General features: G+C 39.8%; 2 protein-coding genes across 2 annotated transcripts; one reads left to right on the forward strand and one right to left on the reverse strand.

Moving 5' to 3' along the window:
- Positions 1-1370: 1370 nt before the first annotated feature.
- Positions 1371-4664, reverse strand: si:dkey-12e7.1 (uncharacterized protein LOC557553 homolog). Its single transcript, XM_053500000.1, has 2 exons — positions 4507-4664; positions 1371-4024 (listed from the first exon to the last, which is right to left on the reverse strand). Exon 2 carries the CDS (start codon positions 3957-3959, stop codon positions 2829-2831), a length of 1131 nt encoding a protein of 376 aa, XP_053355975.1. The 5' UTR covers positions 3960-4024; positions 4507-4664; the 3' UTR covers positions 1371-2828.
- Positions 4665-6703: 2039 nt separating this feature from the next.
- kmt5b (lysine methyltransferase 5B) lies at positions 6704-15463 on the forward strand. The gene is made up of 10 exons (XM_053500374.1): positions 6704-7069; positions 8310-8614; positions 8722-8869; positions 8990-9155; positions 10320-10429; positions 10513-10679; positions 11812-11831; positions 11953-12089; positions 12212-12408; positions 13017-15463. The coding sequence occupies exons 2-10, from the start codon at positions 8461-8463 to the stop codon at positions 14336-14338; spliced, it is 2421 nt and encodes an 806-aa protein (XP_053356349.1). The 5' UTR covers positions 6704-7069; positions 8310-8460; the 3' UTR covers positions 14339-15463.
- Positions 15464-22897: the final 7434 nt, after the last annotated feature.

A 22897-nucleotide genomic window follows, 5' to 3' on the forward strand; every position in this document is an offset into this window, starting at 1 on the left:
CTTAGCTTTGGAATAGCTTTCCAGACAGTGTTTGGAGCTCAGACACAGTCTATCAGTTTAAAGGTAGACTCAAGACACATCTCTTTAATCTGGCATACAAATAATTCATCACATAACCTCAGACTCCAGTATATCTAAATGCACACTCCTATCTAGTGTTGCTAATATCCTGAATGGCATCTATGCTAATTCTTTCCACCTGTTTTTCTTTCTCTACCCATCTGAGGCAACTGGAGATTGTGCCAGCTCCAGTAGGCAGAGGCCAACCCTGCGAAGATCTTGAGGCACACAGAGAAGGACCTCCTCCAGCTGGATTCTGCTTTATGATACACATACACATGCTGCTCCTGAGCTTATAGTGATTCTGAGCATAAAGTATATCTTTCTTATGCAATTTATCCAAAGATACTGACATTGTACATATATACTGAAGACATCTGAAGAACATTATGAAATTGTAATAAATAAATTAAAAAAAGTAAAAAAGAAAAACATATAAAAATATATTTTAGATTTAAGATTGTCGACAGTAGGTACATTCAGCTTTGGTGACAGCTTGGCACTCTCTCTTGGCATTCAAAATGCCATTCTCTCATCAGATTCACGGGGTAGTCACCTGGAACGGCTTTCAAGTCACATGTGTGCATTCTCAAGTTAATTTGTGACAACCCTGTGAATCTGATAAGAGAATGACAGGAGAGAGTGCCAAGCTGTCACCAAAGCTACTGTAAATGAAACTACTGTGGACAATCTAAAATCTATACTCTATGCTCAGAAGCCATAAAATGATTCACAATCAGGAAGTGTTTTTAAAAATGTAGCAGTTAGGGGCATTTGTAGCATCCTGAAAAAAAAAAAAGTTGCTCACTGAAGGACAAAAAGTCTACTGGGAGAAAGTCTACATGATCGGAGAGACATTTGTTCAGAAAGGTCATTTATGCTCCTGGGTTAAATCAGTGAAGAATGTGGCAAATGTGGATATACTGTAAAGTGAACAGTTCTTCTGACTTACTCCCAGCCTCCCTTATCCTTAATTGTCCAGCTTCATCCATTGCCTAGTGACTAAATGCAAGATTACTTGCAACATGTCAAAGAGGCACAGGTTTGAGGATGAGGAAACTAAAATGAAATGACAATTCAAAACAGTTAACCGATTTACATCCTGCATCAATCCTGCTTTAGGAATGTGTGACATTACATTTAATATCATAGGATAGTCTATAGACAACCCTGCAAAGTGCATCATAAGCCACTATTACTCCCTAATAGTAAATTTTAGAAATTTCTAAACAAAAGGTAGGTTTGATAAAGTAACATGTACAGTAACATACAGTATAGTAATTAGACAACACATAGAAAGAAACTATATGGACAGTCAAACCAGTCAGTTTTATTTTTGCATTCATTAACAATTCAGAATCACTGAATTACTTGATTGCCTTTAAGCATAAAAAAAATCAGTGCAATTTGCAACCTAATAATTTAGGGTAATAAACCCAGAGGAAAATGCTAATGGTAGTACAAATCCTGAAGCTAAGAGGACCTCTATGGATAAGTATGAAGAACTACACATGCAAGACTGTTTCTCTCTGTACATAAACATTTGATACATAGGAAACTGTACACTAATCTGCAATAACATTAACATTATTAACACCTTCTAGGATTTGGGTTCCTGTTGTGTTCCGTGCTTAGGCGCCGCAGGGATTCTGTGTGTGCTGCATTAGCAGAAGATCATTTGGGTCCTGTGGGTTGTGGGGTGCTTAATCAGGACTGGGATCCTATGAGCCTATGATCCTGTCACTAGTTTGCAGGTGTATTGCTAATCCGTGTTATTCACCTGGTAATCAGTTCACCTGGCAGGAGCATGGATATTATGGCTGATCAGTGTCTATATGCAATATATGAAAAAAACATTTCACATTAGTTGGTCCCTTAGATCTTTTTTTCCATGGATGTTTTGCAACCACCATTCTTCAAAAAAAATGTCGACAGGTCTACTAACTCATTTTGCATTACATTTAGGGGGGAAAGTAAGATTTAACTGTAAACTGTAAGGTTTATTCACAAATCATTGGGAAAGCTAAAACTTATGGCAGCACATAAAGGTTGATAAGATTTTGTGAGGTCAGTTATGCTCCTGGGTTAAGTCAATAAAGAATGTGGCAAAAGTGTATAGACTGTATATACTAAGCAGTATGTGAACATACTGCTTAGTTGGTGCAAGTTAAGCCCCTAATTTTAAAAGTTTTTAGACTAATATAATGAAAGCCAATGAAAAAAAATTAAAACAGAACTTAAAAAAAAATTACTAAAACTATTTTTTTTGAAAATCTTAGAAATATTTAGGCCTGGTTTACACTACACACACACCTCTTAAACCTCAATAGCCTTTCTGTTGGTACATGAAAAGACACAGACAAAAACAAACTAAAACTAAAGACCGATGACAAATACCGATTCCAAAAGGCCTCTGTATTGACACACTGGCACAGTGTACAAACCAAGTTCTAGACCCTGAATTGCTTTCCATCCCCCAGGTGATCAGTTTGACTAGAGCAATTTAACTTACCAGATAAAACCAAACTGTGTTGCAAATATAAAATATCCTATTTTGTTAAAGTCCCGAGGTATTTTGTCTGAAATTTCAAAACAACTGACCTTACATCTGACCTAATGCATCTTTCACTTTTAGAGTGGCTTATTGTGTTGACAATCAGTATACATGTTTAATAAATAATTACAGATGTTAATCAGTTTCACAATGGATTCTCATAACCCTTGTTTCAACAAGTGTAAAAGGTTTTGTGCTGTTTTTTTTTTTTTTTTTACCAGATCCAATTGTCCAGATGCTGCAGGCAGTAACAAGACTGCTGGAGAATAGAAGTGAGCTCATGGTAAGTCTGCTCTTTCCAGTTTGGAAGGAGTCGTTCATTGTTGAGCACCTGTAGCTTGGGGGTTCCCTCCTGCAAGACCTGATACAGGCATGGCCACCTGCTCTGGATTTGAAGCCTGGTCCGGCGATCTAGAGTAATCCCCCGTACAATCTTTTTAGCCCGCAACTCTCTCAGTGCAGGTAGTTTGAGGCAAGAAAAGACCAGCCCTCGGCTGAGGGAAACATCAAGGAACTCGAGGGACAGAGATTCAAGAGTATATGAAATGCCCAAATTCCGAAGTGGCACTAAAACATTAAGAGTAAGGGACTTGAGGTTAGGCAGAGATTTTGTCAGTGTCTGTAATGTGTTTGGGCTAACCCCTTTAAAGACCCAGAAGTACTTAAGTTCCAACGTACGCAAGTGCTGAAATTGAGCTATTAAAGCTACTGACTTGTCAGACCAATCAAAGTGCAGTCGCATCTTAGTGATACGCGGGCAGCTCTGGGCTATCTTAGCTAAAAGGATCTGGAAATTATTAACTTGGTCCATTTTAGTGATGACGTCCTGGTGTGAGCTAGAACCAGAGTTGACTCTGAGGTCCAATGGCTCCAACAGAGTGAATGTCCAGTTCAAGTCTAAATGACTGAGATCCCTACAGTGGACGTTATCCAACAGATGAGAGAGGAGTTCTCCCCATTTATTACACTGGTCCCCCAAATCAAAGCTTGCTTTGAGAGTAAGCAGACTAGCCCCACGAGATATGAGATGGTGAGTATAATGGTGAACCCATGCCTTCCAGCGCTCAAATTCTCTGTTGGATACGAGTAGTCCCTCCTGTCCAAGACGGAACACTCCACGGCGAGAATAGTCTGCAACTCTCCACAGTTTTCCAAAGCGCACCAGGCAGCTCCAGCTAGAGCACACAAGAGCAGAGTTACACTTGTCCACCTCATTTAGGAATGAAAGGACATGAAGCTGACACTCCACTGGTAGCAAGTTGAATTGGAAGTAATCGTCACCATCTTTTGGCCGCCGTCTTGAGCTAAGAGGAATGAGGGGTCTCTTCCTTGGAGGCATTATCATTGACAGGAAACTTTTATGATGACCATACCTCGGCTGCACTCTTTCATTGAGCCATTTTCACCTGTCTGAAGAGATGCACATTACCGTGGTCACATACCCAATACAGACATATATACTAAATGCACAAGAAGTTTGGTCAAGTCTGTGTTTAATGTAACAAACAACAATATGTAACAAACAACAACATTTTGAGGATGATTCTGACAGTTAGGCTTAAGTCTATCTAGCAACAGCTGCTAACTATCCCCGTTTTGGATTGTTCTAGAAACATTCTGTTGTGCATTGAAGACAACTCTTAAGACTACTTGGTAAACGTCGTAACACTAAGCGCGACGTTAACGCGAAACGTGTGAAAAAAAAGAAAAGAAAAAAAAAACACGTTGAATAGCTAGCTTTAAAAGGTAAACAAGCCAATGCTAGCTAACTCAGCAGGAAAGCCTGCGTCCCGCGCGCTATCTTAATATTTCATACACCTTTAACAATATGTACTCATCTCAGAAAAGGTAATCAAACACAAAATTAATGTTGTTTTCCCAATCTAACTTACTTTTAACAAAGCCTTTATGCATTAGAAATGGACCGGAATACAGACAACACTCGAACCACTCGCTGTGTATCACACATTATAGGCTCTTGTTGCTGAGGTCTGATTACGTCATCAGCGTGAGGCGCAGTTCAGCCATAAATGTGGTTCGAATATTTTTAATGGTTTATAGCTACTAATAGGCGAATAATAAGTTGTGAATTTATTATTCGCATTAACCTAGACACGATAGACCATGCCAGGGTTACAGATTAAAAAAACTGACCCCCCCCCCCCCCTGTATATCATGTGGGCTGTAATTCCCACCTTCGGCGTGGCAAAGAACGTCGGCCTCCGAATGGGAATTACGAACTAGGAAGTCGCTTAAACATGCTCCATAAATAAATAAAATAAAATAAAAATAACATTTCTGTATTTCTGATGATGTTATATTTTGAAATATAATATATATAATATGTTATAAATTTTGAAATTTAGGGTTGTATTTAACCTTATATGGGAATTCAGCTGAGAAATCCACGTATTGCCAACTTTTAAACATGAACTTATTTATTTTATTTAAGATGGCAAGAAACTGCTGTAAACTTGCTACTAAAGTAAATATGGCAGGCACTTAAAGGGTTCTGGGAGGATGAGGATATGGTTCTCTGGTATAATGAGGATAATCTTAAAGACATGACAACAGAGCAAAAAAAAATCATTGTGTGAAGACATTTCACTGTGTCTATTTCTCTTTTTGCTGTAAAATCTAATTTTGCTATATTACAATGGAACCTTTTTTTGCTTTCTTTGAAATTATTCTCAGCAGTAGTAAAAATTTAATTACTCGTTTAGATGGTGTCTTAATTAATACATGTTTAATTATAAAAAACTGTTTAACTGGTAAGTTTTCACTCTTCAGTGGCGATACATGAATGACAGCGTAGAACTGGCTCAAATATGTTTTTATGAGCCATGCATTTTTTATTTTGGTGTTGTCTCTCATAACTAAGACAAAATAAGGAATAAAATGTAAATTTAATGACCTCCAAGTAAACTCCAACTCATAACACTACTGCTATGGTGAAACACCATGCTGTGGTCGTGTCTCTCAGGAGCAGAGACAATGAGACTGGCTAGAATTATGGGCCAGATGAAGGCAGCCAAATACAGACAGGTTGTTGAACAAAACCTGCACACAACCTCAGACCTTACATTGCAGCACAAATAGAACTATAAAAATTCAGTTAAGACAAGGCTTAAGAAGCGCAGCCAATGTGCACAGAGACTTGAAGGTGGCAGTTCTGTAACTGCCTATCTGATTTAGCTTGAGAAGCCCTAGTAGAAAGAATAGGAAAGCAGAAGATTTTACAAAATATTAAAAGGGGCCCTGAATTGCTATCTAATAATAAATGTCACATTTACATTTTTAATAAATTTTAAATACTTTTTTAAGTACAGTATGCTGAATTTATTACAAAATACAGTGCATCATTTACTTACTCCCTCACACACTCATTCACTCATCACCTATGATGCTTTATTCTGTATACAGGGTCACGGGGAGCCTGGAGCATATCCCAGGAGACTTAGGGCACGAGGGCAATCCACTCCAATGGCCACAGATCCAAGTTGGAAATCGAACCAGACCCTGGAGGTGCAGGCTACAATGCTAACCATTAAGCCACCATGCTGCCTAAGTTTATGATAATAAAAATAAAAAAAAGATGTGGGAGAATAAAAGTTTTTGTTTATAGTTTTTAAATGGTAACTGATAGCAAGAATTAAGATGTCTCTGATAGGTAGGCTAACTGTAAATGGTTATTTGCGTCTTTTATTAATTGATTGGATTAATTAATTTGATTACAAATTGTAATAGTTGGCCAATTATTGTAGTAGAATACCAAGAGCTGTTGTTATTTATAAAACAATCAACTTTGCGTCGGGCCACATCACAATACAATACAACACAACTAACTGCTATCGTTTAACCTGACGTTTTTTTGTGTAATATGTATACATCAAAAGTAAATCATCTTGTTTATTACAGAATAGAAATCACTACTATTGCCCGACAGTACGATGTTTGTTGCACAGTCTGATATGAAAGGAGCTACAACAGAACCCGCAGTCTGTAAGTAACGGAGTTAAAAAGCTGAGGGAGGTCGAGCAGTTCTGAGGGAGAGAGGATGTTGTTGCTATGCACGCCGGCGAGCTGCGCACTCACACCAGTGGAGATTTAAAGGGAAATAACAACGCGCTCTTTGTACACATACAAAATTTCGCAGGATTTCATAGTATTTGCTAAATTAAAACTGTGTGCTTTTGTTAAAGCCATTTGGAGTCTTTGTGGATTCAGTAACAGTGTACATTAGACTAGACAACAGGAACAATAGGTTCTGGGTCTATTTTTTTCGGAGGAGGTTATGTGTCCTATCTTTCCACTATAGCCAAACCCTGTCGCCATCTTGAATTTTAATGTAAATTATCTTGCAGTTTTTGGTTGCTATATGGAATAATTACTAATACATTCTGCTCGTTTCGGGAGCTTGTGATGGAAATGTCGTATCATAGGGAAACTAACAAAGTGAGTATTAAAGCACAGACTCGCTCTCTTTTGGGGGAAAAAAAAACATTTTATATTTACCACTTTCCAGCTACGGTTTAGCTAACTGGGTAGGTAGCATGTGTGCTATCTGCTATGTTTGGCTAGCTAGCAATTTTGCACTTGTAGGCTGAGTTGGCTAGTAGATTAGCATTTAGCAATTTGTAGGCCTTCTTGCTTAATTATGTGTCTATCTTTCGACAAAGCGTAGCACAAAAGAGACATGTAGCAGTTTTCTAATGATACTTTATAATACCGTTCTTATAATAATAGCTGATGCCAGTGGTATGACTTTAGTGTCTTTTAGCTACCTAGCTAGCGAGCCAGCTAAATTCCAGCTGGACAAAGTGTCAGTTGCCCACAGGTTACTTATTTAGAAACACTAAAGAGCAGTTAGCTAACACCCGGTCAGATTAGAGCTTTTTTGGGAACGTCGCTTTAGTTTAGCTAGCCGGATTGCTAGCTAATTACAACTAGCTGTCCCATGCTAAACTGAGCTCATCAAGTTAGCAAAGCTATTAAAAACACACTACAGTGTTCTCTTTATTCAATTTAATAAATACATTTTCCACGGAGAAGAGTGATTTTAATTGCAAAATTTGTTGATTTGGGTCCACCGCCCTTTGGCGTCGTTTGCATGGTTAAATGGACCGCAAGATTAGCATATTAGCTTGGTCGTGTAATGTAGATAACTTGCATCGTGCAAAAAGAAAAACAACTGTATTCCAGTCACGGTGCGTTATTTATGTAAACGATACTAAAGTGTTTTAAGCGCCCTCTGCGACTATGCAATAGTTCTTAAAACGATAATATTTTTTAGAAACTTTACACTGTTTTGAGCATGTGATTTCAATTTTCTTAGCAACCGATGGGCGGCAGTCTACACTTATTGATGGTTACTAAGCAACGGGTCAGCTTATCAACTGTCATCACTGAACTATATTTTTTGTAACCTATCTGTCAGGTTGGCTGTTGTCAAAAATTACATTAAGTTTTTATTAAGCATAAAGTACTATTACAGAGTTAACCCAGACCCTGTTTATTTTTTAAATGGTACGTGTCTTACATTTATGCAATTCCAATACGACCCAACTCCTCCCTGAACACCTTTTTTTATTTTGATGTGCTATTTCACACACTGGCTGTTTTAATTTTGTCCTTTATACTTGCTATCTTGTTATAGTTCCTCTGTGCTATAAATCATTCATGTTCTATTTAACAGGCGTGAGGAGGATTGAAAATTACATTATACATTATATATTCTAACCCTGCAAGCGGGACATAAACCTGCACCTCTCAAGTTGCTCATGGTTTCTCATAAGTAAATAGAAGCTAAATGAGCTATCACCAGAAAGCCTGCTGGTATGAAGTAGATGGGAGAATCCAAAAACATGGTGCTGAATGGAAGGAGACATGGCAGTAGGTTCTCCAGCAATCAGCCCGTTGGGAAGACCAGGCTGCAGAATGCCCAGAGGGCCCACCTGCACCAGAGCAAAAGTTCACCTAGTGGCAGGAGATGCAGCCGGCGTAAGTGCTGTAACACACAAAAAAAAGTGGCGGGTCTTTTAGACTGAATGATTAAATATACTCTTCTCTTTTTTTTTTTACTTAAATTGTGCATTGTTGTTTGTTAGGTGTCAGTGGTGCAGCCCAAGAGCCAGAGAGACGCCATGTACCCTCATCAGGGATGACTGCTAAGGAGCTGTGTGAATATGATGACTTGTCCACCAGCCTAATTCTAGACTCCTACTTGGGTTTTCAGACTCACAAGATGAATACAAGGTTTGTATTTCTTAAAATAACCTTTGAAGCAACAGATCTGTCACATCACTTATAACTTTTGGCTCGTCTTTAGGGAAGAGAATACATGTTCACAACGTTTTTTATGGTTCACCTTCTTAGGTTTCGCCCAATCAAGGGACGACAGTCGGAGCTTAGAGAAGTGATTGAAAGCTTCAAGAAGAATGACAACCTGGAAAAAGCGTTTCAGGCTTTGACCTCTACAGACTGGAGAAGACATCACTTTCTCAATAAGACAAAGGCCCAGGAGAAGCTGTTCAAAGCACATGTAAATATTTTGCAGGAAATAAATAATACAATTATAGATGCAGTAATGGCATGGTTGTACTTGATGTGTGACGAAAGTATGCGTTTTTAATGGCTATATGAATGCTGTTGCTTACCTGTTGCCAGAACTGGTTGTTACCAGAACCCAAATCTCGCTGTCTGCCAGAGTGTGCAATTTAATTTAATTTTATTCACATACATTTTTCTTGACTGTAGCAGGATGGAAATTTCTAAATGTTGCCATGAGTTGCTTATTTAGGAAAAATGCAAGTTTATTTAACTAAATATTATTAGGAGTGTTCAAGTTAATTCAGGACATGTGATGAAATTGATAAATGCTTGACATTTATAGAGTTCTTCAAGCACAGTAAATACAGTGATAAAAGAGTGAAACATTTGGATGGTGCAAACATTTTAAAGAATGCCGTTTATCCATGAAAGACGATTTCAGCCAAGGTGGCCTGGGTCTACTGCTGTCGTACCCATGAGTATTTAGCAAGTCAATAAAAGCAATAATTTGTCACCCATTTTCAGAAGAGACGCATCTGTCTTTCTGAATTGTACACACAGTCATTTACAAACATCACCTGTCCATTACACCTGCCCCAACTTTGGGTGCTGGGAGTTGCTACATTCTGCCTACAGACCCAACCTTGCTCCAAGTCTTAATCACATGTTTGAGCCATTAAAGGAGTTCCAGAGGGGGCAGCATTTCAGATGTGAAGCACCCTGAAACAATTTTCTTCCTTGATGATACACAAGCACTTGTGAAACATTAACTAAGTGTATTAATATAATGAAAAAAATTACACTGAGAAATTTAGGTAGTTAGTCTCAGTTTGACTTTGACCACCTCTCATTTTTACTTAATCCAGAAGATTGGTACCCTAAACTGGCTCAGGAGGTTTGAATTATAAAAGAGAAGTTAATATCGAAAAACTTGTATACAATAGTATGATGATTCTACACTTTATATTGGATCAACCTGTTTATATTTTTACCTTTGGACATGCACAATTGATACGCCAGAAGAATATATTATTGGGACAGCCATCTTGCCTATTTGTATTTAAAGAAGTATAACCCTAGCCTTTTCTTTCCCAAAGTAAGTTGTTATTTAAATATATTTTAAGTATAGTTATGTGGTTTTTTTTTTCCTGTGCAGGTCTTTGTTTATTTACGTATGTTTGCAACAGACAGTGGGTTTGAGATTCTTCCTTGCAATCGCTATTCCTCTGAGCAAAATGGAGCCAAAATTGTAGCAACAAAAGATTGGTAAGCTGGTTGGCATATGATCTTTCAGACTGTCTTAATTAAGTTCTTGCAAGGGTTTCTTCATTTTTAATTTTGTCCTTAAGGAAAAGGAACGATGAAATTGAACACCTTGTGGGTTGTATTGCTGAGCTGTCTGCTAATGAAGAAAAGTTGTTGTTACGCCATGGAGAGAATGACTTCAGTGTCATGTACTCTACACGTAAGAACTGTGCTCAGCTTTGGTTGGGACCTGCTGCTTTTATCAATCATGGTAGGTATCCTAAAATTTTCTGTCCTTCAAAACTGAATGAGAACAATATTTATTTATTAAGTGGTTCATTTTTTAAATGCATACTGCAGTAGTACCAAATCAAAGTTATTTGGTGAACTTATGACATGTTGTTGTATCAACTTCCCTTTGTTGGTCTAACAATATCATTTTTTACCAGTTTTTGCTGTCTGGTGTCATCATTGTGTACCTCTGACAAGTTTAAAAATTCCTTAAGAACAGGGGTGTTCTTACTTATTCAGAAAAGGTCAATGTAGCAGCAGGCTTCTGTTACAGCCAAATTATAAGGGCCCTTGATGGTTGTAGACCAAGGTCAATTTTATTAAATAAAATCAGTGGCCCCTGCTTTTGCCTTTCTTTACTGGACTTGGTTAACTTTCTTGCCCAGGTACTGTAGTAGCAGTTGGAGGTTGACGTTGATGACATCAACAATGGAAGTGAATATTATGTATAATATTAAATAATAGTAATTTATGTATAACATTAGGGCAATAAGATGCAGTGCAGGGCTATTAGCAAAACAAATTTTGCTTTAGTAGGCAAGAAGGCAATGAGGAAGGGCCAGTGGAGAATCAGCAGAAGGAGCAAAAGCAACAGCAAGGAGAAAGGGGATAGAGAAGGAGGAGAGAAAGAAGAGCAGGTAAATGCAAGGGCAAAGACTAAAAAGGATTAAATGGACAATACAAAATGGATTCGGGTGATAACAGGGGACAGCAGAGCATTTTCAAAGTAACTAGGTAAAACCATACTTTCGACGCTATAAACAATGATCTCGATTCATACACAAGTTATGAAATTAAGTCAGTTGATGACCTCATTGTACTGAATGACCAGGCTATCACATTGCTGATTTTTTTTCTCTTTCTTGATGGCACAGGACTGAAATTCTGAAAGAGTGGTTCTGAGAGAATGAGTAATTATTTGTACACATGAATTGGCCACCCCATTGTGCATCATAATCCATGTGTGTAACCACAATACAGTATATGTAGTTATTGACAATTTAAAAGTTTTTTTGATTTATATGGTTGCACTGCCTCATGACTCTTTACCCCTGCAGAAAAAAGTTGGTAGTCAGGTAATTCAAAAAACACATTTTTCTCTTCTCTTACAGATTGCCGGCCAAATTGCAAGGTTAGTCATTTTATTATTATTGTTTATAAACATTAACGGGTCATTGCTTGTAGATAATTAATTTGCCGCATTGAGGGGGAAAAAAAAAAACTAAAGCAGCTGATTGGAGGATTTGTTACAGTTTGTGTCCACAGGTCGAGACACTGCATGTGTCAAGGTCTTGCGAGACATTGAACCAGGGGAAGAGATTTCTTGTTACTATGGAGATGGCTTCTTTGGAGAAAACAATGAATTCTGTGAATGCTATACTTGTGAAAGGTATGGTATACTTTCGGTATGGCTGTTTGTATTTTTTAATTATTTTTAACAAAATGACTGCATTTTGTTTTGCTTTCTGAAGCCTGTGAAGTCTGCCCTTAACACATCCTTTGTGATTTTAGGCGTGGCACTGGTGCTTTTAAGTCAAAAGCAGGGCTGTCTGTCGAGGGCCCGGTGATCAATAGCAAGTATGGGCTGAGGGAGACTGACAAGAGGCTTAACAGATTAAAGAAGCTGGAGGAGGTCTGTAAGAAATCAGACAGCCGTACTGTTGCCTCTACTGAAGCAGAGTCTCAGGAACCACCCAGTGGACAGACATGTAAGGGGCTGACGTGACCGGCCTTCAGTTAATTTAGTTTAATTAAAAAAATTAAGCAAAAATTTTAAATACAGTTCAATCTTGGATTGCGAGCATAATTAGTTCCCAGAAGCATGGTTGTATATGAAAGAGAATTTCCCCATAAAAAATACCGGAAACTCAGGTGATTTGTACCACAACCCTTATGCAACAGCATTATTGCAAAAAGTAAAGTAAAAATAAAACAAATTAACCTGCACTTTACCTAAGAATCGAGGTGATTGAGACCAATGGGGGATGGGGGGGCAGTTTACAGAAGAAGGTTCCCACAAGCATGCACGCACACACACAACAGCTTGCTGACAAAACCAGAGAGAAGAGGAGGAAGTGGACTACTGTGTAGGACAACACCCACACACCACTTTACCAACAGAGCAGTGACACGAGCATGGAAGACGATTGCCCACAATATTGCTCGTATTTCATGGCCCTTCCTCATTTGTTTGTTTTAGAGTTTGTGCTCATCTTGCGAAAAACTCACAGACCAAGGAACTCGCAATCCAAGGTTCCACTGCATAAAATTTTGTTGGTTGTTATTTTTTTTTTTTTTACATTGTTCTTCTTCTTAGCATTACGGAAGAGGATATCGCAACCCTGTCTCAAAGTGCACTGCAAAGGCAGAGCTGTGACAAGACAAACTCGGCCAAGCATTTCTATCTCTACCTCACCCCCTAAACGAAGTCAAACAACCAAGTCAAGTTTACCAAAGAGACTTAAGTCAAAGTCTGCACAGCCTTTGTCTAAAGGAAGGAGACGACGTCAAACAGCAGGACTGAAAGTGCCCACCAGAGCAAATGTAGGGAGGTTGAGCCTCAAACAGCCTTGCAAAAAGGAGGCAGACAGCCGACGAGTCCCTCAGTTTTCTGGCTGCAGGGGTGGCACTAAGCCTGAGGCAGATCACGGAAACAATCAGAACTCCCTAAAAGGTGCTTCACCTTGCAAGAACAGTGTACAGTACCCATACAGAACTCGCAGGTCTAGCAGGACCTCTGTCAGTGCTCATGAGCGTGATGGAAGCAAGCGTGCCCCAAAACCAAGCAGCAGTACGGCTCTAAAAATGGAGCCTGACAGTTTTATTTCGACAATGCCTGGTCACCAAATTAATATCCCCAACCTTGAGGCCAGCTGTCCCAAGAAAGGAACATGTCCCAGACGGCGGAGAATGATAATAAAACAGGAGGACACTGGCACATACATCGATGACCTCCTGCCAGAGGGCATGCCTGACCTGCGACATGCAGCACATGCTGCTGACGTGGCAGTTTGTGCTAAGGTACCACTTGCCCTGCCTGAGAGGCATTATGAAGGCATGGCAGAGAGATCCAAGGTGTCAAGGCGCATGAAGGGGGGCAAGAAAAAAAGGCGCATCACACGCTACGATGCACAACTGATCTTGGAGAACAACACAGGGATCCCCAAGCTGACGCTGCGGCGGCGGCATGACAGTAGCAGCAAGAAGAAAGAGCATCGAAATGCTAAGGCTGTGCCACGTTCTTCAAAGATTAGCATTAAGTTTAGTAAAGAGCGGGAAAATGAGCATGCTGGCCTGTACGTGGCCAAGCTGAACAATGGCTTTGGTCATGGAACTCATGGGAGCTCCACCAAGCTAAAGATCCAGCTAAAGCGAGAGGAAGATGTGACCTTTACAGGGTTAGTTAAAAGGGAGGACGGTGAAGTTTTGGAGAGTGAGGTGGGTGTTCATATGAGTCGGAACCTCAAGGAGGACTCGCTGACTTCGGAAGATGAGGAGGAGGACTACTTTGACAATGAGGATGACTTCATCCCTCTTCCACCAGCGAAGCGCCTGCGTCTCATTGTGGGCAAAGATTCCATAGATATCGATATCTCCTCTAGAAGGAGAGAGGACCAGTCACTCAGACTTAATGCCTAAGCTATGTAAATAAGACTTCACTTCTACCAATTATGTGTTCACTTTGAGTGACTTTGAATGTGGAGTAAGAATGGCAAATGTATAGTAAAATCAACACAAGATATCTTTCTCTACATTTTAACAGTGGCACTTTTTTCTTGATTATTCTTCCTTCATGAATATAAATATTGTAGAAACTGTACAGATGTGTATGAGTTCTTTTTGTCAATTTAATGTGCAGATGTTAATCAGTGTTTTGTCCAAATTTTGCAGTTTTTTTTTTCTATTAGGGGATAGATCAATCAACACTAAAAAGCTAACAGGGTCATGAAAACCCATAGCCGGGGTGGTCTGCTTTTTATTTCTAACCTGCCTTGCAGACCATTAATCATTTGGGCATTTCAGTTGGGCATTTTAGCATGTTTTGGTGAAACTACACCTTTCACATCTCAGTCTGGTGAGACGTAAAAGGGCTGGAATCTGTTTTCAAAAACAATGCATGTGTTCATCTCTGAAGCTAGGAATCAGTTTTTGAGATAAACCAGCATTGTGTTTGACTCAACAGGTCTTAAGGGAATATTGATTAAGTTGTCAAATTGGTAAACTGGTTAAAAAATCTGCATTTTTTGCATCCTATTTTGTCACCCCAAAGGCCATGGTGCTCACTGTTGTGGCCCCCTTATCCATCTGACATGCTGTGACCTGAAAGCTCGATGGACAAGGTTTCAAAACAAAAGCCAATATAAATTGACCATGTTAAAAACCTCATTAGTAATTAATTCACAAATTATGTCGTTAGGATTTAAAAGAAATATTTGACCTTGTAGGTCTGTGCTTTGTCAACGAGGTAATTATTTTAAGCATTAAGTTCTTTATTTTGTTTCTCAATGTACGAGTAGGCAGCTGACATTTAACTTTTTTTTTCTTCACATGCAACCCTTAAAGCTGTCTATAAACTAAGACAGTTTGTCAGACTCTAGGTTTCACAAGGATAAAAACAATCCCCCAAGAATAGGGACAAAACAACAATGCGTGATGTATACATGCACTTTGGGGTGGGAGGGAGCTTGCTTATTATACTCTGCAACCTGTTTTTATTTAACTCTTTTTGAGTACTTGAAAAAAAAATTAAAGTCATTTTTGAGACTGTCTACTGGTTTATGTTTCCAACTGTCATGTTGTCTGACTGGTATATAAGGCATTTTGGTACTTTAACTCTCTTCTTTATAAACTTTAAACAGACAGAGTCAGCAAAAAAAATCAGTCAGGAAAAGAAAAAATAGTATGAGGCGAACTATATTGTGTATTATGTTAATGTAATATGAATAATATATTATTATATCATTATCAATATATATCAGTAATACATTTAGTATTCAAATATTCTCACACATTTTTCTTGGACTGTGTATAGATTTTTCGCTAACTAATATATAGATTTATTACACACAGACTAATATATTTCAAGTGCTTTTTTGTTTTGATCATAATGGCTTACAGCTAATGGAAACCCAAAATTCAGTGTCTCAGAAAATTAGAATATGCTGGAAAAAGTTCAATATTGTAGACTCATGGTGTCACTCTAATCAGCTAAGTAACTCAAAACACTTTGCTATTCCTGAGCCTTTAAATGGTCTCTCAGTGGTTTAGTAGGCTACAAAATTGCTAAAGAGGCTGTGGCTGTTTACAGAGTGTTGTATACAAGCACATTTTCTTCTTTGTCTTTCGGCTGTTCCCTTTCAGGGGTTGCCACAGCGAATCATCTGACCCTCCATCTAACCCTATCCTCTGCATCCTCTTCTCTCACACCAACTAACTTCATGTCCTCTCCCACTGCATCCATAAATCTCCTCTTTGGTCTTCCTCTAGACCTCCTGTCTGGCTGTTAAAACCTTTCCTCTGAACATGTCCAAACCACCTCAATCTGGCCTCTCTGACTTTATCTCCAAAACATCTAACATGGGTTGTCCCTCTGATGAACTCATTCTTGATCCTATCCATCCTTGTCACTCCCAAAGAGAACCTCAACATCTTCAGCTCTGCTACCTCCAACTCTGCCTCCTGTCTTTTCTTCAGTGCCACTGTCTCTAAGCCGTAGAGCATCGCTGGTCTCATCATTGTCCTCTACACCTTTCCTTTCTTATTCGCTGATACTCTTTTATCGCACAACACACCTGAAACTTTTCTCCACTCATTCCAGCTGCCTGTACCCGCCTCTTCACCACCTTTCCACACTCTCTGTTGCTCTGGACCGTTGACCCCAAGTACTTAACGTCCTGCACCTTCTTTACCTCTGCTCCATGTATCCTCACCGTTCCTCTTGGGTTCCTCTCATTTACCCGCATGTATTCCGTCTTACTGCGGCTAACTTTCATTCCTCTGCTTTCCAGAGCATACCTCCACCTCTCAGAGGACTACTACCACTTCTTCTTAGCTAGCCTCTTTCCCTGTATACACTCCTGGACTTCCTCGTTCCACCACCAAGTCTCCTTGTCCACTTTTGCCTTACCTGCTGATACACCAAGTACCCTCCTACCTGTCTGCCTGATCAAATCGGCTGTAGTTGTCCAGTCAACTAAAAGCATATCCTGACCACCCATAGCCTTTCTCAACTTCTCCCTGAAGACTACACAACATTCTTCCTTTCCCGGCTTCCACTAATTTGTCCTCTACTCTGCCTTTGTCCTTTTCACCTTCCTCACCACCAGGGTTATTTTACACACCACCATTCTATGTTGTCTGGCTACACTCTCCCCTACCAACACTTTGCAGTCATCAATCTTTTTCAGATTATAATGTCGACACAAGATGTAGACTACCTGAGTGCTTCTGCCTCCACTTTTATACAGTGGTGTGAAAAACTATTTGCCCCCTTCCTGATTTCTTATTCTTTTGCATGTTTGTCACACTTAAATGTTCCTGCTCATCAAAAAGCGTTAACTATTAGTCAAAGATAACATAATTGAACACAAAATGCAGTTTTTAAATGAAGGTTTACGTTATTAAGGGAGAAAAAAAACTCCAAATCTACATGGCCCTGTGTATAAAAAGTGATTGCCCCCCTTGTTAAAAAAAATAACTTAATTTATAAATTTATCACACCTGAGTTCAATTTCTGTAGTCACCCCCAGGCCTGATTACTGCCACACCTGTTTCAATCAAGAAATCACTTAAATAGGAGCTACCTGACACAGAGAAGTAGACCAAAAGCACCTCAAAAGCTAGACATCATGCCAAGATCCAAAGACATTCAGGAAAAAATGAAATTAAGATCTCAAAAGTAATTGAGAGCTATCAGTCTGGTAAAGGTTATAAAGCCATTTCTAAAGCTTTGGGACTCCAGCGAACCACAGTGAGAGCCATTATCCACAATGGCAAAAACATGGAACAGTGGTGAACCTTCCCAGGAGTGGCCGGCCGACCAAAATTATCCCAAGAGCGCAGAGACAACTCATCCGAGAGGCCACAAAAGACCCCAGGACAACATCTAAAGAACTGCAGGCCTCACTTGCCTCAATTAAGGTCAGTGTTCATGACTCCACCATAAGAAAGAGACTGGGCAAAAACGGCCTGCATGGCAGATTTCCAAGGCGCAAACCACTTTTAAGCAAAAAGAACATTAAGGCTAGTCTCAATTTTGCTAAAAAACATCTCAATGATTGCCAAGACTGAAGGAGAATGTCCAGCCATCTGTTCATCAACTCAAGATGAAGCGATCCACCTCTGAATGGCTGAAGAAAAACAAAATGAAGACTTTGGAGTGGCCTAGTTAAAGTCCTGACCTGAATCCTATTGAGATGTTGTGGCATGACCTTAAAAAGGCGGTTCATGCTAGAAAACCCTTAAATAAAGCTGAATTACAACAAATCTGCAAAGATGAGTGCGCCAAAATTCCTCCAGAGCGCTGTAAAAGACTCGTTGCAAGTTATCGCAAACGCTTGATTGCAGTTATTGCTGCTAAGGGTGGCCCAACCAGTTATTAGGTTCAGGGGGCAATTACTTTTTCACACAGACCATGTAGGTTTTGATTTTTCTTCTCCCTAAATAATAAAAACCATCATTTAAAAACTGCATTTTGTGTTTACTTGTGTTATCTTTGACTAATAGTTAAATGTGTTTGATGATCAGAAACATTTAAGTGTGACAAACATGCAAAAGAATAAGAAATCAGGAAGGGGGCAAATAGTTTTTCACACCACTGTATGTCACCGTATGTTTCTGCCTTTTCTGGAAGAAAGTATTTACTACTGCCATTTCCATTCTCTTTGCAAAGTCCACCACCATCTGTCCTTCTACATTCCTGTCCTGAAGACCAAACCTGCCCATCACATTTTCATCACCTCTGTTCCCTTCCCCAACATATCCATTGAAGTCTGCACCAATCACCACTCTCTCACCTCTGGGGATGCTCTGCATCACTTAATCTAACTTACTCCAGAATGTCTCCTTCTCTTTTAACTCACATCCTACCTGTGGGGCATAGCCACTAACAACATTTAACATTACCCCTTCAATATCCACCTTCATACTCATCAACGTGTCTGATACTCTTTTCACCTCTAGAACATTCCTAACAAACTCCTCTTTCAGGATAACTTCTTCTTCTTCTTTGTCTTTCGGCTGTTCCCTTTCAGGGGTCGCCACAGCGAATCATTTGCCTCCATCTACCCCTATCCTCTGCATCCTCTTCTCTCACACCAACTAACTTCATGTCCTCCCTCACTGCATCCATAAATCTCCTCTTTGGTCTTCCTCTAGACCTCCTGCCTGGCAGTTCCAAACTCAGCATTCATCTACCGATATATTCACAATCTCTCCTCTGAACATGTCCAAACCACCTCAATCTGGCCTCTCTGACTTTATCTCCAAAACATCTAACGTGGGTTGTCCCTCTGATAAACTCATTCTTAATCCTATCCATCCTTGTCACTCCCAAAGAGAACCTCAACATCTTCAGCTCTGCTACCTCTAACTCTGCCTCCTGTCTTTTCTTCAGCGCCACTGTCTCTAAGCCGTAGAGCATCGCTGGTCTCACCACTGTCCTGTACACCTTTCCTTTCATTCTCGCTGATATTCTTTTATCGCACAACACACCTGACACTTTTCACCACCCATTTCAACCTGCCTGTACCCGCCTCTTCACCTCCTTTCCACACTCTCCGTTGCTCTGGACCGTTGACCCCAAGTACTTAAAATCCTGCACCTTCTTTACCTCTGCTCCCTGTAGCCTCACCGATCCTCCTGGGTCCCTCTCATTTACACACATGTACTCCGTCTTGCTTGCTTGCTGCCTGTTCCCTGCTCTCGCTACAGAGCACAATGTCATCTGCAAACATCATAGTCCATGGGGACTCCTGTCTTACCTCATCTGTCATCCTGTCCATCACCAGAGCAAACAAAAAGGGGCTTAGAGCCGATCCTTGATGCAGACCCACCTCCACCTTGAACTCTTCTGTCACACCTACAGCACATCTCACCACTGTCTTACAGCTCTCATACATGTCCTGCACCACTCTAACATACTTCTCTACCACTCCAGACTTCCTCATACAATACCACAGCTCCTTTCTTGGCACCCTGTAATGTTTTTACGTCGGATGCCCTTCCTGACACAACCCTCTGCATTTATCCAGACTTGGGACTCTTTCAGGATAACTCCTACTCCATTTCTTTTCCTATCCACACCATGGTAAAACAATTTGAACCCTGATCCTAAGCTTCTAGCCTTGCTACTTTTCCACCTGGTCTCCTGGACGCACAGTATATCCACCTTCCTTCTCTGCATCATATCAACTAACTCTCTTGCCTTCCCTGTCATGGTCCCAACATTCAAAGTCCCTACTATCACTCCTAAACTCTTGCCTTTCCTTTTCTCTTTCTGCTTTTAAACACGCCTTCCTCTTCTCCTTTTTCAACCAACAGTAGCCCAATTTCCACCGGCACCCTGTAGGTCAACAGCACCGGTGGCGGTCGTTGTTAACCCGGGCCGAACCGATCCGGTATGGAAATGATATTTGTGATTCGCATCATTGATTTGGCAAATGTTTTTACGTCGGATGCCCTTCCTGACACAACCCTCTGCATTTATCCAGTGTAAAGTTTGCAGTCAGTGGTAGTTTGGGAAGCCATGTCATCTGCTGGTCCACTATGTTTAATCAGGTCCAAGGTCAGCGCAGGCCTCTACCAGGAAGTTAAAAAGCACTTTGTACTTTCCTCTGCTGAGCAGTTTTATGGAGATGCTGATTTCATTTTTCCAGCAGGACTTGGCACCTGCCAACACTGCCAAAAGTATTAATACCTACTTTAAGGTTTAAGTACCATGGTATCCCTGTGCTTGATTGTCAAGCAAACTTACCCAACATAAACCGCCTAGAGAATATATTAGGTATCGTGAAGATGGGAGAAACCAGACCCAACAATGCAGAAGAGCTGAAGGATGATATCAGAGTAACCTGGGCTTCCACAACACCTCAGCAGTGCCACAGACTGATCACCTCCATGCCATGCCACATTGCTGTAGTAAACCCCGACCAAGTATTAAGTGCTCTTCATGTTCATACTTTTCAGTAGTCCAAGATTTCTGTGTTAAAAGTATATTTTTATTGGTCTTAAGTAGTAATATTCTAATTTTCTGAGATATTGAAATTTGGGTTAGCTGTAAGCCATGATCATCATAATTAAAATAAATAAACACTTGAAATATCAGTCTGTGTGTAATGACTAAATAATATATGAATTTGACTTTTTGAAACAAATTACTAAAACAACTTTAATGATATTCTATTTGTTATGTCGATATTCAGCTATTCTATCGTGTGGTAGCAGTGCAATGCACAAACATATGCACTGGTAAGGTAAGGTAAGGGCAAGAATTTTATTTACTTTTCACATCAAAGCTCGTAATTGGGGAAAAAACATGTCTGCAAAAATGCTGATAATAGCATTGTAGGTGGTGCCTGATGTGCATAACAATCTTAACGGGTTACCCAGAATGGTAAAACTGAAAATGGTTCGCCAGCCTGCATTGGTCTGGAACTGCCAAAAGAAATCCAAGGAAAAAAAAACGGTGGGTTATGGGTGGCCAAGGCTTACTGATGCACATAGGAAGCAAAGGCTGGCCCATGGTGTCTGATCCAATGGAAGCGCTGGCATAGATCAAACTGATAAAGTCTAATACTGGTTGTGATACAAAAGTTTTAGAACACACATCACTGTTATGGTGGCAAACGGTGGAACCTACTCAATATTAGGCAGGTGGATATAATGTCATGCTTAATCGGTGTATAATGTTGCTGTGCTCAATGCCTTCAGACATGCACAGCTTTGATGTGCTTAAATAATTACAGATCACATTCAACACTGAACAAATCTGAACTGCAATCACATTTAAAGTACAGTACAGTTGGAACGATCAATCAACTTGGTGGTTTCCCAGCCAGTTGGACCGCTTATGTGTTTTGGCAGGTAGTAAAAATGGGATAATTTTAAATACTGTGATGTTAAAATAAGGGCTTAAAGGGCAAATCCCTTTCTGTGACACTGTTAAAGACGTTGTCATAACCCAAACAAATCCATCCACTCACTCACTCATCTTCTATACCGCTTTATCCTATATTCAGGGTCACGGGACCTGGAGCCTATCCCAGGAGGCTTAGACAGGGTACACCCTGGACAGACTTCAGGCAACACTACAGGCAATTTGGGAATGCAAATTAGCCTAAACTGCATATCTTTGGACTGCTGGAGGAAAAATCCATCCAGTGCATCCAAAATATTTTTTTGCACATGTAATGCACATGTGTGTGCATCCTACAACTAGTTAACTTGAACCATAAAAACATGCCTCTGCACGACACAAGTGTGCAGTAGAGTATCTGCAAGTAAAAAAGTATTTCTGTTTCAGATTTTGAGACTAAGTAAACATACATAAATACTTTATTAATACTTCATTACAGACATGCTCTCTCTGTCTCTCATTTACAGGAAAAAGTAAGAGCACAAAGAGACACATTCAGGTACTTGCAAAGACAAGTGTTGATTTTGGGAATTTATTATTATTATTTTTTAATTATTCACCCCTGGTTGTAGTAGATGTTTGTAAGTGAAGTGGGAAAACTCTGCACAGGTGGGATTTTGTTAGATTGATCTGTCAACCATGAGGTATATTATTCGTTACTTTTTGTATTGCATGGATATCGAGGCTCTCTCCATCATGGTCCTGGCTATGTCTAAGTAAATTAAGTGGTGATACATGACTGAATGGCAGAAAGACAGCTTTTATGGACTGCTGAAGCCAGAAATGTTACATATCCAAGGTCTAAAAAAGGCTTTGAGTGATTGTGTAATCTGTTTCCCTGTTTCTTAATAATAAATCAAAGTGATGAAACTTGTGGAAAAAAAGATATTGTATTTCAAAGACATTTCAGTTTTAATATACTTGACTGGCATTTTTAAATTGCCTGTAAAGTGTGTGTGTACTTATGCTCTGTGGGTTTGAACTCTGTCCGGGGTGTACCCCACCTTGTTCCCCGCCATAGGCCATAAATAAGAACTAAGGACCAAGAGCAAAGGTGGACAAGA

Source organism: Clarias gariepinus, chromosome 7 (assembly GCF_024256425.1).
Source record: "Clarias gariepinus isolate MV-2021 ecotype Netherlands chromosome 7, CGAR_prim_01v2, whole genome shotgun sequence".
Classification (NCBI taxonomy): domain Eukaryota; kingdom Metazoa; phylum Chordata; class Actinopteri; order Siluriformes; family Clariidae; genus Clarias; species Clarias gariepinus.